The sequence below is a fragment of the Mus caroli genome, unplaced genomic scaffold, assembly GCF_978045245.1.
Source record: "Mus caroli unplaced genomic scaffold, Mus_caroli_1 scaffold_1, whole genome shotgun sequence".
NCBI classification, from domain to species: domain Eukaryota; kingdom Metazoa; phylum Chordata; class Mammalia; order Rodentia; family Muridae; genus Mus; species Mus caroli.
Genome location: NW_028227256.1, coordinates 7,040,400 through 7,056,431, shown reverse-complemented (window position 1 = coordinate 7,056,431; position 16,032 = coordinate 7,040,400). Strand labels below are relative to the sequence as shown.

Sequence of the window (16,032 nt, the reverse complement as noted above, 5' to 3'; positions counted from 1 at the left end):
GCACATGTACATGTATACATGCACACATATGTGTACACACTCATACGCACAAATAAATCTGTTGTGCCAGGAAGTGTTCATAAACCCCAAAAGACCACCAAAGAGCAGATTCTGATGCGATTGCTTGAGCTTGGGCCACACCACCATCTCTGATGCTGCAGAATGGGAGCCCCCAGCTCTCAACAGAACAAGGCTTTATAGAAAGTGGCGAGCAGGTGAGGTTTCAGCCTGGCAACTATCTAGGTATATGACTAACATAAGCCAACAGGTGGGTGCTCTGAAGCAAAACCATGAACAATCACAAACACTCTGAAAGTACATCTGAGTCAATCAGACTAATCTTTGATTGACTGTTGCTAGGGAAGCAGCTAGGGAGGAACTCTGGGACCTGGAACTTGGGTGTAGCTTGTGTTCAGTTGCTGGTCAAGTTCTCAGGCTTTTTTTCTTTTAAGATGGAGTCCGGTCCCAAGAGTAGGTTTGGCCTCTCAGTACTCATACACATCTACATGGCATAGCACCAATTTGGTGGCCTTGGATAGTTTCTTTTCCTTTTTTTTTTTTTTTTTTTGGTTTTTCGAGACAGGGTTTCTCTGTGTAACCCTGGCTGTCCTGGAACTCACTTTGTAGACCAGGCTGGCCTCGAACTCAGAAATCCGCCTGCCTCTGCCTCCCGAGTGCTGGGATTAAAGGCATGCGCCACCACACCCGGCTGGATAGTTTCTTATATTGACAAAATTTAGTTTAGTTAATAGTTAGGGAAAGAAAGTCTAGAAAATTTCCATTCATATAAAATGAGGATACTGACATTTTAAGATATTTTTAAAGTTATCATTAACCCCCACCAGAGGGAAGCCTGATGTACTACAGAAAAACTAGACAGGTCAAATCTGCTGGGCACGCTCAATCAGGCTTATTTTCTTGGGAAGGGTGTCTCAGTAATTGTTTATCCCCCAGGGTCTGTATCTCGTAAGCAAATGCCCAAGAAAGAGGAAATACTTAATCGTCCTTAGAACAACAAACACTACTGTGTATGCAGAAACAGAGGGCCACAGCATGGAGATCTCAGAAGCAGCAGAGAAGAGCAGCAATTAAGAGCAACAATTCACATGAAAAAGTATTTGTTGTTCCTACTATACACTGAACTCTTTCAGATTAAGAAATTAATAATTGTCAAAATCAAAGGTTCCAATTTTAGAGTTCCAAAAATTGAAGCAAGAAGCAAATAATAAAAGTCTACTGTGGGTCCCAGTGGAACCATTCTCCCAGCACAGTAGGAACAATGGACAGGGCTGCCTACAGAAATAGCAAACCACTGTCTCTAAAGTGCAGACTTAAAGGGACCACTGAGGTCACCATCGCAGCCCTTACTTCTAGGAAAATGTAAAAGCAGATTCAAAACAACAATAAAACTGAAAATGAACAAAAGCAAAATTTTATAGTAAAGTCTTTTATCAGCACCAATACAAAGTGCAAAATGTGTATTTTCTACATGTGCTTTGACTTTAAAATGTATAAAATACACTCACACTTATGTGGTAAGATAGTGAGTAATTTCAGCTCTCAGCAACTTTAAGGACACTGCTTAACGTCTGGCAGCTTCACTCATCCACACAGATGTGACCCGACACTAAATGTCTTGTTACTTCTTTTTCTGTACAATGTGGAGGGCAAGTGATCACTTAAAACAAAAAACTAATTTATTGTATAATTTATGGTAACAGGCCAAATACTTTCTCACTGATGCAGTCAGTGCTGTATATATGAGCAAAGAAAGACCCCTCAAGTATCAAAAGACGAACGTTAACAGCAGCTACACACGCAGAGCGAACTACAGAGTGGGGAAGAAACATGCCTTGTTAGAAGCAACCTTTCCCTGTTCTCTTTGGAAAGAAAATAATTATGCGTCCTAATGTAACCAAAGCCTCAGTAAGAAGTTTATCAGAGAACAGAAACGAAATGTTACTGAACAGCATTGGAAATTAGTTGTTTTTAAATATAGAATATGATTAAAAACCTGAGTTTTTATTTGCAGAATCTTCTAGGTTCTCAGCATTTGAAGTGGCTAAATTTTGGTCTATAGATACAACAGCCCTTTTATCTTCATATGTTCTTGCATCTGGGTTATGGTAGGCATCTATATTCTGTCTGTGCATCCTATTCAAATCAGCTGAGAGGGAAAAATAATCCATTTATTTCAATTAACACATTTCTATAATTACTCTTAAACAATACATTTTTAAATAGGAAATCAGCAGGAAAAGCAAGAAAAGGCTGGAATTGGCTGGATGATCACTGCAGCTCTGAAGCAACCTCACTGAAAACTATAAAGAAACTATGAAATCAACCCAAAACTAGGACAGAGGTTAAGGACACATAAATGGTTGACATTTGATCAAAAGCCATATTAACATAACCACTGTCAATTCAGAAATCAGAATGTCTTTAGTATAAAACAAACTTAGTGAAATTCAAGTCAGAGTAAAATTTGTCCCAAACCATCAGCTCTCTGAAAAACAACTAACAAAAAAGCATGTTTATTATACAGTGTTAAAGTATATCCAGAAATTCTTTATTTAGCAGCCCTTCCTCACAATGTGGAACTCAAGTTTCTTCCTTACTATGGTCTCCTTATCAACTTATGCCTGATCCCAGACTTCTGGGGTTGATTCACAAAAGACATGAGCTGCGTTTTCTCTGATCACTGGACTCACCGAAAGGAAAGCCTACCACAATGGCACAGGAGGGGATGCTATGGAGAGATCTGAAGATAAGAAACTGAAGCCCCCTGAGCCATGGAAGCCATGGGGGGAAACAATCCCGGGCTAAAACATCATACACAAACAACCAGGAAAACCACTCAAAAATCACTTAAGAACCACAAAGTAGTTCTTATTTTAAAACACTGCCTTTGGGATGGTTTATTACCTAGCAATAGACTTGCTGTGTCTATTAAATATATAATGCCTAGCTCAGTTGGTAGTGTTTGTCTAGCATGGACAAACTGGGTCAGACCACTAACCTCAGCAGCAGACCTATATAGAATCAAGTTTTAAAACTGCATACACAGGGGCTAGAGAGATGACTCTGTGGTTAAGACCACTCACTGGCTGCTCCTCCAGAGGGCCCAAGTTCAATTCCCAGCATCACATGGCAACTCAACTGTCAGTAATTCCAGTTCCAAAGGGTCTGGCACCACTGCACATTCATGCAGGCAAAACATCAATGTACATAAAAAATAAATCTTTTTTAAAAGTATGTGTATATACATGTATATATTTGTGTGTGTATATATGTATATACATGCATATGTACACACACATACATACATGTACACACAGACACACATATACACATACATAACAATCCATATCTACCTACCCCTCCCAAAACACTGGGATAACAATAAAAGTAAACAAACATAGATATAAAATTATTTATCAGGAAGAATATTACACCCAAGGGTGCATTTTGAATGTGTCACAAGTTTAATATACCATGAAGAATAGTCCAAATAACACGTGAACATACACAGGAAAACAATGCTCAGTATATGACAATTTACATCATATTACACTTAGGACATTTTGAGCTTAAAAAACAGATAAGAGCTTCAAAGATAAACATGAGAAGGAAAGAATAGTAATTAGAAAAGGGGGCCAACGAGATGTATCTATTGGTTAAAAAGGTGATTGTCACGAAAACCTGACAACCTGAGTCTAATTGCTGGAACACACCCATAGAAAAACAGATGTAGATGTGGTGTGCTGGCTCCTATCTGTAATCCCAGCTCTCCTATAGCAAAACACAGGAAAATTTCGAGGAAGCTCAGAAGCTTGTGGAAGCCAGCTATCCTGGTGTCTGCATAGCTATGCAGTGAGATCCACCTCAGAAAGGTATTCTCGGACGTCTGCATATGCACCATAATACGTGCATGCCCACATACTCTCTCTTATATACAGAAATACTGAAAAAGAAAAAAAAAGAGGAAGGCCAGGCTTGCTGGTGCACTCCTTTTACCCCAGTACTCGGGAGGTGGAGGCAGAGGCCTCCTGGTCTACATAAGTGAATCCAGGATAGCTAGAATCGTTACACAGAGAAACACTGTCTCGACAGCGTTACACAGAGAAACACTGTCTCAACAGACAGATGACAGACAGAGGGAGGGGAGGGGGAGAGGGAGGGAAGGAGGGAGAGAGAGACAGAGACAGAGACAGAGGAGAAATGGGGAGATAAATGAACAGTTAAAAATTTGTTCCAGTCTATCAGAACAGTAGAGTTTGGATCCCAGTACCCAAACTGGCAGCTCACAAGCATCTCTTCTGACCTCCCTGGGAATGGACAAGGAGATACACACACACACACACACACACACACACACACACACACACACTTTTTTAAAAAGCAAAAAGTAGAAATTGGGGCAGCAAGTAAAGCCTCATTTCAATACCCAGGACCTACATAGTAAAGAGAAATCAATATCCACAAACTGTCCTCAGACCTGTGCCCACACACACTCCCCCTCCATTAGACCTGTGCCCACACACACTCCCCCTACATCAAACCTGGGCCCACACACACTCCCCCTCCATTAGACCTGTGCCCACACACACTCTCCCTACATCAGACCTGTGCCCACACACACTCCCCCGACATCAGACCTGTGCCCACACACACTCCCCCTCCATTAGACCTGTGCCCACACACACTCCCCCTACATCAGACCTGTGCCCACACACACTCCCCCTACATCAGACCTGGGCCCACACACACTCCCCCTACATCAGACCTGTGCCCACACACACTCCCCCTACATCAGACCTGTGCCCACACACACTCCCCCTACATCAGACCTGTGCCCACGCACACTCCCCCGACATCAGACCTGGGCCCACACACACTCCCCCGACATCAGACCTGGGCCCACACACACTCCCCCGACATCAGACCTGTGCCCACACACACTCCCCCTACATCAGACCTGTGCCCACACACACTCCCCCTCCATTAGACCTGTGCCCACACACACTCCCCCTACATCAGACCTGTGCCCACACACACTCCCCCTACATCAGACCTGTGCCCACACACACTCCCCCTACATCAGACCTGGGCCCACACACACTCCCCCTACATCAGACCTGGGCCCACACACACTCCCCCTACATCAGACCTGGGCCCACACACACTCCCCCTACATCAGACCTGTGCCCACACACACTCCCCCTCCATTAGACCTGTGCCCACACACACTCCCCCTACACCAGACCTGTGCCCACACACACTCCCCCTCCATTAGACCTGTGCCCACACACACTCCCCCTACACCAGACCTGTGCCCACACACACTCCCCCTCCATTAGACCTGTGCCCACACACACTCCCCCTCCATTAGACCTGTGCCCACACACACTCCCCCTACACCAGACCTGTGCCCACACACACTCCCCCTCCATTAGACCTGTGCCCACACACACTCCCCCTACACCAGACCTGTGCCCACACACACTCCCCCTCCATTAGACCTGTGCCCACACACACTCCCCCGACATCAGACCTGTGCCCACACACACTCCCCCGACATCAGACCTGTGCCCACACACACTCCCCCGACATCAGACCTGTGCCCACACACACTCCCCCTACATCAGACCTGTGCCCACACACACTCCCCCTACATCAGACCTGGGCCCACACACACTCCCCCTACATCAGACCTGGGCCCACACACACTCCCCCTACATCAGACCTGGGCCCACACACACTCCCCCTACATCAGACCTGGGCCCACACACACTCCCCCTACATCAGACCTGTGCCCACACACACTCCCCCTCCATTAGACCTGTGCCCACACACACTCCCCCTACACCAGACCTGTGCCCACACACACTCCCCCTCCATTAGACCTGTGCCCACACACACTCCCCCTACACCAGACCTGTGCCCACACACACTCCCCCTCCATTAGACCTGTGCCCACACACACTCCCCCTCCATTAGACCTGTGCCCACACACACTCCCCCTACACCAGACCTGTGCCCACACACACTCCCCCTCCATTAGACCTGTGCCCACACACACTCCCCCTACACCAGACCTGTGCCCACACACACTCCCCCTCCATTAGACCTGTGCCCACACACACTCCCCCGACATCAGACCTGTGCCCACACACACTCCCCCGACATCAGACCTGTGCCCACACACACTCCCCCGACATCAGACCTGTGCCCACACACACTCCCCCGACATCAGGTAGGTAAGGAGGCTGAGGAGGGGAGTTAGTGTAATCCAAGTACATAATGTACATGTTAATAAATGTCACAACCAAACTCATTCTTTATACAAATAGACAAAGGAAAAGGAAAAGAGCTGAGGGACTAAGGCACTTGCTAAGCAAGGAGCAGCTGGAAGGCCTCAAGCTCAGACCTTAGCACACACAAAAATGCTGGGAGGCAATGGAGACCTGGCCCTAGTTTCAGCACTCACAAGTTGTAGAAACAAAAGGCTACTGGAAAAAGCTGGCTGTCTATACTAGCCATACTGTTGAGCTCTGGCTTCAACTGGGGGACCTCGCCTCAGTGACAATGTGGAGAGTAATTATGGAAAACCCCAATAACAACTTCTCCTCAACACACAGGTGCATCTGAACACACACACACATACACACACACTATACACATGAAAAAAGGTAATTTTCAAAATACCATCTTAATAGCATCAAAACATTAAAAACTTAGTTATACAATTGGCAAAATATATATATAATACGGTTTATAAAAGTATAAAATACTGATAAAAGAAATTAACTAAAAGCACTAGTGGATAGGCAGTATACACCAGTGCGTTAGAAGACTCAATATTGCTAAGATAAAAGTTACCTGTGAGGTCAGTACAATTCTAAAGAGAATCGCACCATTTTTTTCTTTTGGATATAAGTAATAGCAAAGTAAACTGGATTGCCAGAGCAATCTTGAAAAAGAAAACCAACAAAGCTGGAAGGTCAAGGAGAGGTCATGACAGACTCCCATAATTCCAGCACCTGGGAAGCTGGCACACTGAACTACAGCTCAAGGTCATCCAGAACTACACAGAGAAGCCAGGTCTCAACAAAACAAAAGAGAAAGAGAAAAAGGCTCCAGCATCTAAATTTCCACACTGACTATAGAATTAGTGAAGTATATGATGCAACCATGAAGTCAGACATGTAGTACTAACTAGTATTTAACTAGTATTTCACTGTGGTACCAATGCAATTCAATGTGCAGTGTTCTAAAACAGACTGCTTTTTGGTATAACACTGAATAATAAAATCCATTTTGTGGTGCACTTTGGATGGATGAACTGAGTGGTACAGAACATGCATAAAAGCTTACACACACATATATAGATTTAAATAGGCAACTACAAAGACAACTGTCAGACTGCAGCTTAAACACAGGGCAGGCCGACAAGAGGGAAGTGCTCTGTCTCCAAGCCTCCCACCTGAGTCGTGTTGCCATACCATGATGGAAGGAGAGGACTGATCCCAAAGTTGCCCACTGGCCTCTCCAAGTTATTTGACCTCTGGCATGACACACTTATACATTAAGCATAAATACACAGCAATAATAAATAAATAAATAAATAAATCCAATAAACAAGATAGGCAACTAAAAGAATTATAGCATTTCAAATAGGAAGAAGGACATGGCAAAGTCTAGATACTATCTGTAATTTCATTAACAGCACCGTATTAATGTTATTTCTAGCTTTTACACGTGTGCCATAATTGCATAAATGCCAACAGTGAAGGAAACACACTGAAAGTTACTCTTGCTGTATCTTTGCAACTCTTTTGTATTAAAGTTATTCACAATAAAGGTTTTATAACAACTGAAATAGCTATCTATTCCATGAATAGCTGCTACAAAGTCAAGTGCTGCTGAGCATTCAGAGCAATCAGAAATGTTCTGCTTTTCTAGTGAGAATGAAAATAGGCACAGTTTGGAAAACAAACTAACAAAGATAAAAAACACCAACAAACAAGCAAGCAAAACACTATACAACCAACTGACCCTATTCCTACGCATTTACCCAAAAGACATAAAAGCAAAAAAAAAAAAAAAAAAAAGATATAAAAGCCCACATTCACATGGGCTTTTTGATCAGTGGTTCTTAGCCTTCTGACTGCTTCAGTCCTCTAATATATTTCCTCACGTTGTGTGATCCCGACCATAAAATTATTTTCATTGCTACTTCATAACCGTAATTTTGCTACAGCTGTGAAATGTATTGTTGACAGTCTTAGGCTCCCCAAAGTGTTCATGGCACATAGGTTGAAAACCATTTACAGCAATTCTATTCTTAATGACATTAAACTGGAAATAACTCGTGTCTATCAACTGCAAACAGATACACAATGGTGATACCTCAAAACAATGCAATGCCATTCAGTAACAGAAAGAAAGGAATCTCACAAATATTACGATGAAAGCCTATTACAAAATTAAAAAGCAAAGGCAGATCACAGGCTTGTAGGGCTGTAAGAGGACTGTCCATAAGGGGACAGAGGGGACAGTCCTGTTAGCAGTTCTAAAGATCTACATCTTGAGTGTGGTAGAAATGATTTTAGCAATAGCTGTCACTAAATTTTAAGCGTAACTTTATTGGGCTAGCAAGATGGCTCAGTGGGTAAGAGCACTGACTGCTCTTCTGAAGGTCCTGAGTTCAAATCCCAGCAACCACATGGTGGCTCACAATTACTCATAATGAGATCTGATGCCCTCTTCTGGTGCATCTGAAGTCAGCTACAGTGTACTTACATATAATAATAAATAAATCTTTGGGCCGAAAGCATCAGGGACAAAGTGAGCGGGGCCAACTGGAGCCCTCGGGGTTGACCAGAGCGAGCAGAGGTCCTAAAAATTCAATTCCCAGCAACCACATGAAGGCTCACAACCATCTGTACAGTTGCATGTACTCATATACATAAAATAAATAAATCTTTTTTTTAAAATGTAACTTTATTAAATACAAATTTTACCTCAATAGACATATATAAAAACAAATATAAATCTAAGGAAAAGACAACACATTAAATATGACATTTGCTCAAATGTACATTAAAGGCTGTTTAGCCATACCTCTCACCAGGCCTATGAGAGATTGCCAGTCATTTTCAAGTGGTCAAACTTTTAATTTTATGGGTTTAACTTTCCTTCTACCCACATATTTCTTTTGGTGTATAGCAGAGGTTCTCAACCTGTGGGTCCTGACCACTTGGGGGTTATATCAGACGTCCTGCCTCTCAGATATTTACATTATGATTCATAACAGTAGCACAATTACAATTATCAAGTAGCAACAAGATAATTTATGGCTGGGGGTCACCACACCATGAGGAACTGTATTAAAGGGTCACAGTGTTATGAAGGTTGAGGAGCACTGCTGTAGTTGTTAAAAGTTTAACCTATATAGTCTCGAGTCACACCACTATAATCACTTAAGTTCTGCAAAGCTCCACCACCAAAGCCAATCCATCTCTATCTCTTAATTGCTCGTATTCCCAGCCTACAATCCCCGAGAAGGTTCTTTAGTCTTTGTTATTTTAAGAATGTGATGTAATGGAAATGTACGAAGGTAACTGTCAGAATGGATCTTTTACTTAGCAGAACTTTTTTTTTTTTTAAGATTTATTTATTTATTTTATGTAAGTTCACTGTAGCTGTCTTCAGACACTCCAGAAGAGGGCGCCAGATCTCGTTACGGATGGTTGTGAGCCACCATGTGGTTGCTGGGATTTGAACTCTGGACCTTTGGAAGAGCAGTCGGGTGCTCTTACCCACTGAGCCATCTCACCAGCCCAACTTACTTAGCAAAACTTTTAACTCTTCCAAATTGTTAAGCATCAACAATTCATTCCTTTGTACTGCTAAGGAGTGCCCCCCAACACACACACACACACACACACTCACACACAGGATAAATAAGCTTATCCGTTCACCTACACACACATTTTACAATATCTTGCCTTTTATAACTTAAATACAGAGTTCTAATGAATAAAGAACACTGAATGTTTTTATGGTACAATTAAAACAGGTGTTTACTTTAAAACATTTTGTTCTGCCTCACTTCATTAATAAGTATTCTTCCTTTAAAAGATGTAAGAGAATGAGAGGTAAAGACTCACATTCTTTAGTTTTTCTCCATCAGGAGAACAAAAGTAAACAGAAGAAGCAAAGCCCAAAGCCCACAAGCAAACAGCAGGATTACAGTCAGCTATAAGCACACGGTGGGCCATCGTCATCATGGTACACTTTCCTAAACATCTCAATGGAGCAAGATATCTCTAAGATATAAAGCCCATATACAAAACTGGATATTTTTTAGGTACTGACTGGTTACTTTGAAGATGGTATTTAAAAAATGTTCCACTGTCCTTGATAAAATACTACACTTTCTCTGTCTCACGTGATGACCACGATATGAAGTAAACACACTGAACATTACTACCAAAAAACGGAAACCTCAGAGGCAATGTCTTCATTTCCTCCCAGATAAACAATTCTAAAGCAGTATCTTATAATTCAAGAATTCACACTTTACTACAAACTTATCCCAGAAGGATACTGTTTATGCCCTCCTGAAATTTTCTGAGAACTATTTTATCTAAGTTTTATTACTTTCAGTTAAAAAAAAATAAGAATATACTCTAAGTACTAGTCTGGATGAGCAGCAGCTAACGTGAATTATTCTCTGCAGTTTGGGGACTGTCATCAGAGGATGGGAAGTACACTTCTTTGCAGAAGAAAGGCTTTCTAACATGCATTATATTCATAATCAGAGCAGCATCTTTTCATTAAATCATAAAACAAACCCTTCTTATCCAGTCTGATTCCCGCTTCTTCCTACTCTCCACTCTTAAAATGCTGGAAATAATTCATTTGAAAGCAAGTTTATGAACACATCATACTTATCAGATTTCCTTTGGCGTCTCTGAGAGGAGCACCACCTCCGCCCTTCCCCCAGGGGTTGTAGATCCTCATTTCGGCTTCTAATTTAGCTTCATATTCTTCTTTTTCTAAACGTTCTTTCTTCCTTCTTGCTTCTCTTTCCCGAATCTTGACAACATAAGATATGCTTAATGTAAATATTGACTTATAGAAGGTTGAGACAAGGCACTAGCAATACTACTACTTAATTTTTCTAGTAAGAAAAATATACATATATTTGTAAGTGCACTTCTTCACCATAAAGTGAAGAGTAACAGATAAAGATGCTGATTTGTGAATTCCTGTAACTTCAAGGAGAACCCCTCCCTCACCCAACGCCAGAAACCCAAGTAGACACTGACCCAAAGCCCCGAGCAGAGAAGCATCCAGACTCCATCTGAGGACCAGCCAGACGGCCAGCCATCCTCTACAGTCAGACACTCTGATGTATCCACATACTCTGGCCAGCCTATACCAAGTTCCCAAGCCCACAGCAGCTCAGCATGGAGACCCCACACAGCACTGCTCACACCCACTGTGACCCCAGCCCTGCCACTTAAGAACAACCTGTAGAATCCAGAGAGCTCTCCATATGCAACAAGAATCTCCCTAGCCTACAGAAAGTTTACTCCAAAGCCCAGAAGTTGCACCAATCCCTCCCTAGACCAAGAATACTTCTGACAGCTCCATTTGCATATAAACAGCATGGCCCCCAGACTGAAAACAAAACACCATTCAGCTGGCCCAAAATCTAACAAGTTGAGGCAACAGAAAAGTTCCAAACACAGCCAATAAAGATAAGAAAAGATACCATACCACAAAACACCATCAACCTTCTAATTCCAGATGCCTGAATCCCATTACAAAAACACAAACATGAACAACCTAGACAGCATGTCTCCTCCAGAAACTAGCCCTCCATCACAGTCCCTGAAAAAAACACCTTGGCTGATGAACAAGACAATGATTTCAAAACAGCATTGACCTCCTCAGCTCCAGGAGGTTACTGAGCAAATACCAAGATGAAGATTGCAGAGTACAAGTGAGCTCTGAATCAAATAGTGAAGTAATGTGAAAATACAACTTAATATAGATATATAACCTGAAGAGAAGAAAAACTCATCATGTCCAACAAAGAGACCAGAGCAAAGCCTCACCTACAGACAGGATCATATCTAAAACACAAGGTAGAAGAAATAAATGTTTCATCTAAAAAACAAACAAAAGAAAACAACAAACAGAAAGAGAACATACTAAACACTATAAAAACACCAAACATACAAACCATATGTACAGGAGAATAAACCTATTCCACAAAATCATAAAGATTCCTCGGGAACAAAGAAAGGCTACTAGAAACTGCAAAAGTCCAAGTTGTATATAATGGCAGGCCTACCAAAAATTTCGATGGAAAGTTTGAAACCAAGAAGGCCCTGGATAGAAAGCCCTGAAAGACTACAGATGCCAACCAGACTACTACTGGCTGCAAAACTGTCAACCATAACTGAAGAAGAAAAACATTTCATGATTTAAAGAATTTATGCCCATGATATCAGCTCTACAGAGGATACTAGAAAGAATAGTTCAGTCTAAAGAGATAATTATACAGAGTCAAGAGAGTACAGGGAACAAATAGTTCCAGTACAGCTGAGCATAAGAAGTCTAAGAAATCAACAGAACAACAACAACAAAACAGGTCTTGATAAACATTCACCAAAAATAACCCCCTCAAAACTCCCAGTAATAAATGCCTCAGTTCCCCAACAAAAAGATCAGATTAACAGACTAGATTAGAAAACTGGATTGATTGGTTTGCTTGTTATAAGAATACACCTCACCATCAACCATAGACACCATTTCTGATGAAAGTATAGACAAATGTATTGTTCCAAATAAATGGACAAAGAAACCAGCAGGTTTAGATAGTCTAATATCTAACAGAATGATAAATTCCAAACCAAACTTAGAAGGGGGAGGGGCTTCACACTCAATAAAGGAAAAATAAACCACGAAGATACTGCAATTCTAAACACTAAGTTCAAGGGCACCCAAGTTCATAGAACAAACACTACTAGATCTAAAATCACAGATTGAACACAACATACTGATAGTGGGTAACTTCAATATTCCACTGCAGTAAAAAAAAAAAAAGTCATCTAGACAAAATCAAAATAGAGAAGCTCTAGAGTTAAGACACTATAAATGAAGTGGCTCTAACAGACACAGAGTAGAACATTCCACCCGAACACTAAAAATACATTTTCAGCAGCCATGCAACTTTCTCCAAAACTGAACACATATTTTATCTGACCATGAATAAAGCTGAATGTCAATAATAGAAATGGAAAAATTACAATCTCATGTAAATTAAATAATACCCTACTGGATGAAAATTGGATCAAAGGCAAAATTACAAAGGAAACTTTTAAATTTCTAAAATTAATGAAAGTAAAATCACAGCATACCAAAATCAATGGACATTATGAAGCCAGCTCTTATAAGGAAAATGTATGGCATGAAGTGCCTACCAGCACTCGGGAAGCAGAGGCAGGCAGGTTTCTGAGTTCGAGGCCAGCCTGGTCTTCAGAGTGAGTTCCAGGACAGCCAGGGCTACACAGAAAAACCCTGTCTCAAAAAACCAAAAAAAAAAAAAAAAAAAAAAAAAACCTTATTGATGCGCTTGGAGACCTTGAAAAAACAACACCCAAAAGAATAGACAAGAAGAAAAAAATCAAGTCAGGGATAAAATTATCAGAAAAACAAACAAACAAATAAACAAAAGAATCAATGGAATGAAAAGTTGGGATTTTTGACAACATGTAACCAGAGCAGCAAACCTTTAGGCCAAACTGAAAGAGGGAAGAGAGGAGGAAGGAGATTGAGCAGAAAGGAGACAGGTAGGTCTGCGTTTTCAAACTTAGAGATGAAAGCAGCAACATTACAAACGTTGCTGAGGAAATTCAGAGACTCTTAAGACACAATGTAAGAGTCTGCATCCCAGGACTCAGAAGGCAGAGGCAGATGAGTCTCTGGTGAGCATGGTCAGGTGACCAGCCTGGTCTACGAAGTGAGTTCCAGCCCAGTCACAGACACATAATAAGGCTGTAGCCAAAAAAAAGTATAAGAAAACAAAACCAGGATTCCACTAAAATTCTTAGAGAAATAAATGAAAAAATGTGAAGTAAATTATTAAAACAGGTGCATTGCTACCAGCAAGATAGAAGAAATAATAATCTCCTAACTAAAAATGGCCCATAGCCAACAGAATCAGCATAAGATTCTACCAGATTTTCAAAGAACTTACACCATACTGCCCAAATTGCTCTTAAAATAGAAAGGGAAGGAGTATCTCCACATTTGTTTCACAAAGTCAGTACTATCCTGATACCAAAACCAAAGATCCCACGTAAAAAAGGAAAACCACAGGCCAATCTCTCTGATGACCATAGATACTGTATGGTTTAAAAAGAATGGCTCCCATAGGTTCATATATTTGAATTATCAGTCACCACAAAGGAACTATTTGAGGACTAGTAAGTGTGGCCTTGTTACAGGAAATGTGTCACTTGCTTTGAGATTTCAAATGCCCATGCCAGGCTCTCATATATTCATTCATTCGTTCTCTCTGTCTCTCTGTCTCTCTCTCTGTCTCTCTCTCTCTCTCTCTCTCTCTCTCTCTCTCTCTCATATTCATTCATTCATTCTCTCTCTCCTCTTCCTTCCCCTCTCTCTGTCTCTCTCTCTTCTTCTTCTTCTCTCTCTCCTCTCTTTCTTCTTCTTCTTCTTCTTCTTCTTCTTCTTCCTCTCCTCTCTTTCTTCTTCTTCCTCTCTCTCTCCTTCCCTCTCTCCCTCTCTCCCTCTCTCCCTCTCTCCCCTCCCCTCCCCTCCCCTCCCCTCCCCTCCCCTCCCCTCCCCTCCTCTTCTCTCTCTCTCTCTCTCTCTCTCTCTCTCTCTCTCTCTCTCTCTCTCCTCTCTCTCTCTCTCTCTCTCTCTCCTTCCCTCTCTTCCTCTCTCCCTCTCTCCCTCTCTCCCTCTCCCCTCCCCTCCCCTCCCCTCCCCTTCTCTCTCTCTCTCTCTCTCTCTCTCTCTCTCTCTCTCTCTCTCTCTCTCTCTCTCCTCCCCCCCAACCCTGCAAATCAGGACATAGCTCTCAGCTAATGCTCCAGCATCCTGAGTGCTGCCATGCTGCCCCCATGCCCATGCTGTGCATGATCATAGACTAACTCTCTGAAACTGTAAGCAATCCTCCAATTAATCCAATTAATGTAATGAGAGTTGCACTGCTCATAGTGTCTCTTTATTGCAATAAATCAATGACTAAAACAGACAGACAGACAGACAGACACACACACACACACACAAATCCTCAATAAAATACTTGAACACCAAATTCAAGAACACACCCAAAAAGATTTTTCTGGGTCCTCTGCAAAGTAACAAGTGTTCTTACTCATGAACCACCTCTCCACCCTATCCATGGCAATTTTGTTCACTCATTATGTACATAAAGTAAGAATTCTATTCTACTCAACAGCAGAGTGCTGGACCAGCACTACAGAGGAAAAAATAAACTTCTTGAATTGGGAAATCTAACTCTATTGGAAACATTTAAATATTCTCACTCAAAGCCAGTGTTTGATTTACAAAATTCAGTCTTTCTTCTGTAGAACTTTCACATTCAAAAAAAATGGCAATTAATTCTTTCTAGATATTTTCCCATATAAAAGCTGAAAAAAGATATTTTCCAAGGAGCTGGGACAGTTAGGAGTAAGTTCTCGACCTGCAAAGACTTACTTTGATTCCCACATAGAGCAGCTCACAACTGCCTATAACTCCAGCTCCAAGGGGGTCTGACTCCTTATACTCCATAGCACTCATGTGCAAAGATATACTAACACATAAATAAAAATAATAAGCATATTCATAAAAAAATTGCAAAGGGCTAGGACTGTGGAGCTCTTGCCTAGAATGTCCTCAGAGCCATCCTCTGCACCACATAAAACAGAGCACTCTGGGATGCACCTGTATTCCGAGCCCTCAGGAGGGAGAAACAAA

General features: G+C 41.7%; 1 protein-coding gene across 11 annotated transcripts in view; it reads right to left on the bottom strand.

The window, feature by feature from the left end:
* Cspp1 (centrosome and spindle pole associated protein 1) overlaps nt 1–16,032 on the bottom strand; it is a 125,883-nt gene that overhangs the window by 36,318 nt on the left and 73,533 nt on the right. For 7 of the 11 annotated variants that reach the window (XM_029475063.2, XM_029475064.2, XM_029475090.2 and 4 more), the window contains 2 exons: nt 10,959–11,106; nt 2,015–2,167 (listed from right to left, as the gene is read on the bottom strand). In XM_029475063.2, the coding sequence (XP_029330923.1) occupies nt 2,015–2,167; nt 10,959–11,106 (301 nt within the window). The remainder of the gene's footprint in view (nt 1–2,014; nt 2,168–10,958; nt 11,107–16,032) is intronic. The other 4 variants (XM_085835597.1, XM_029475065.2, XM_085835608.1 and 1 more) reach the window with 1 other exon arrangement.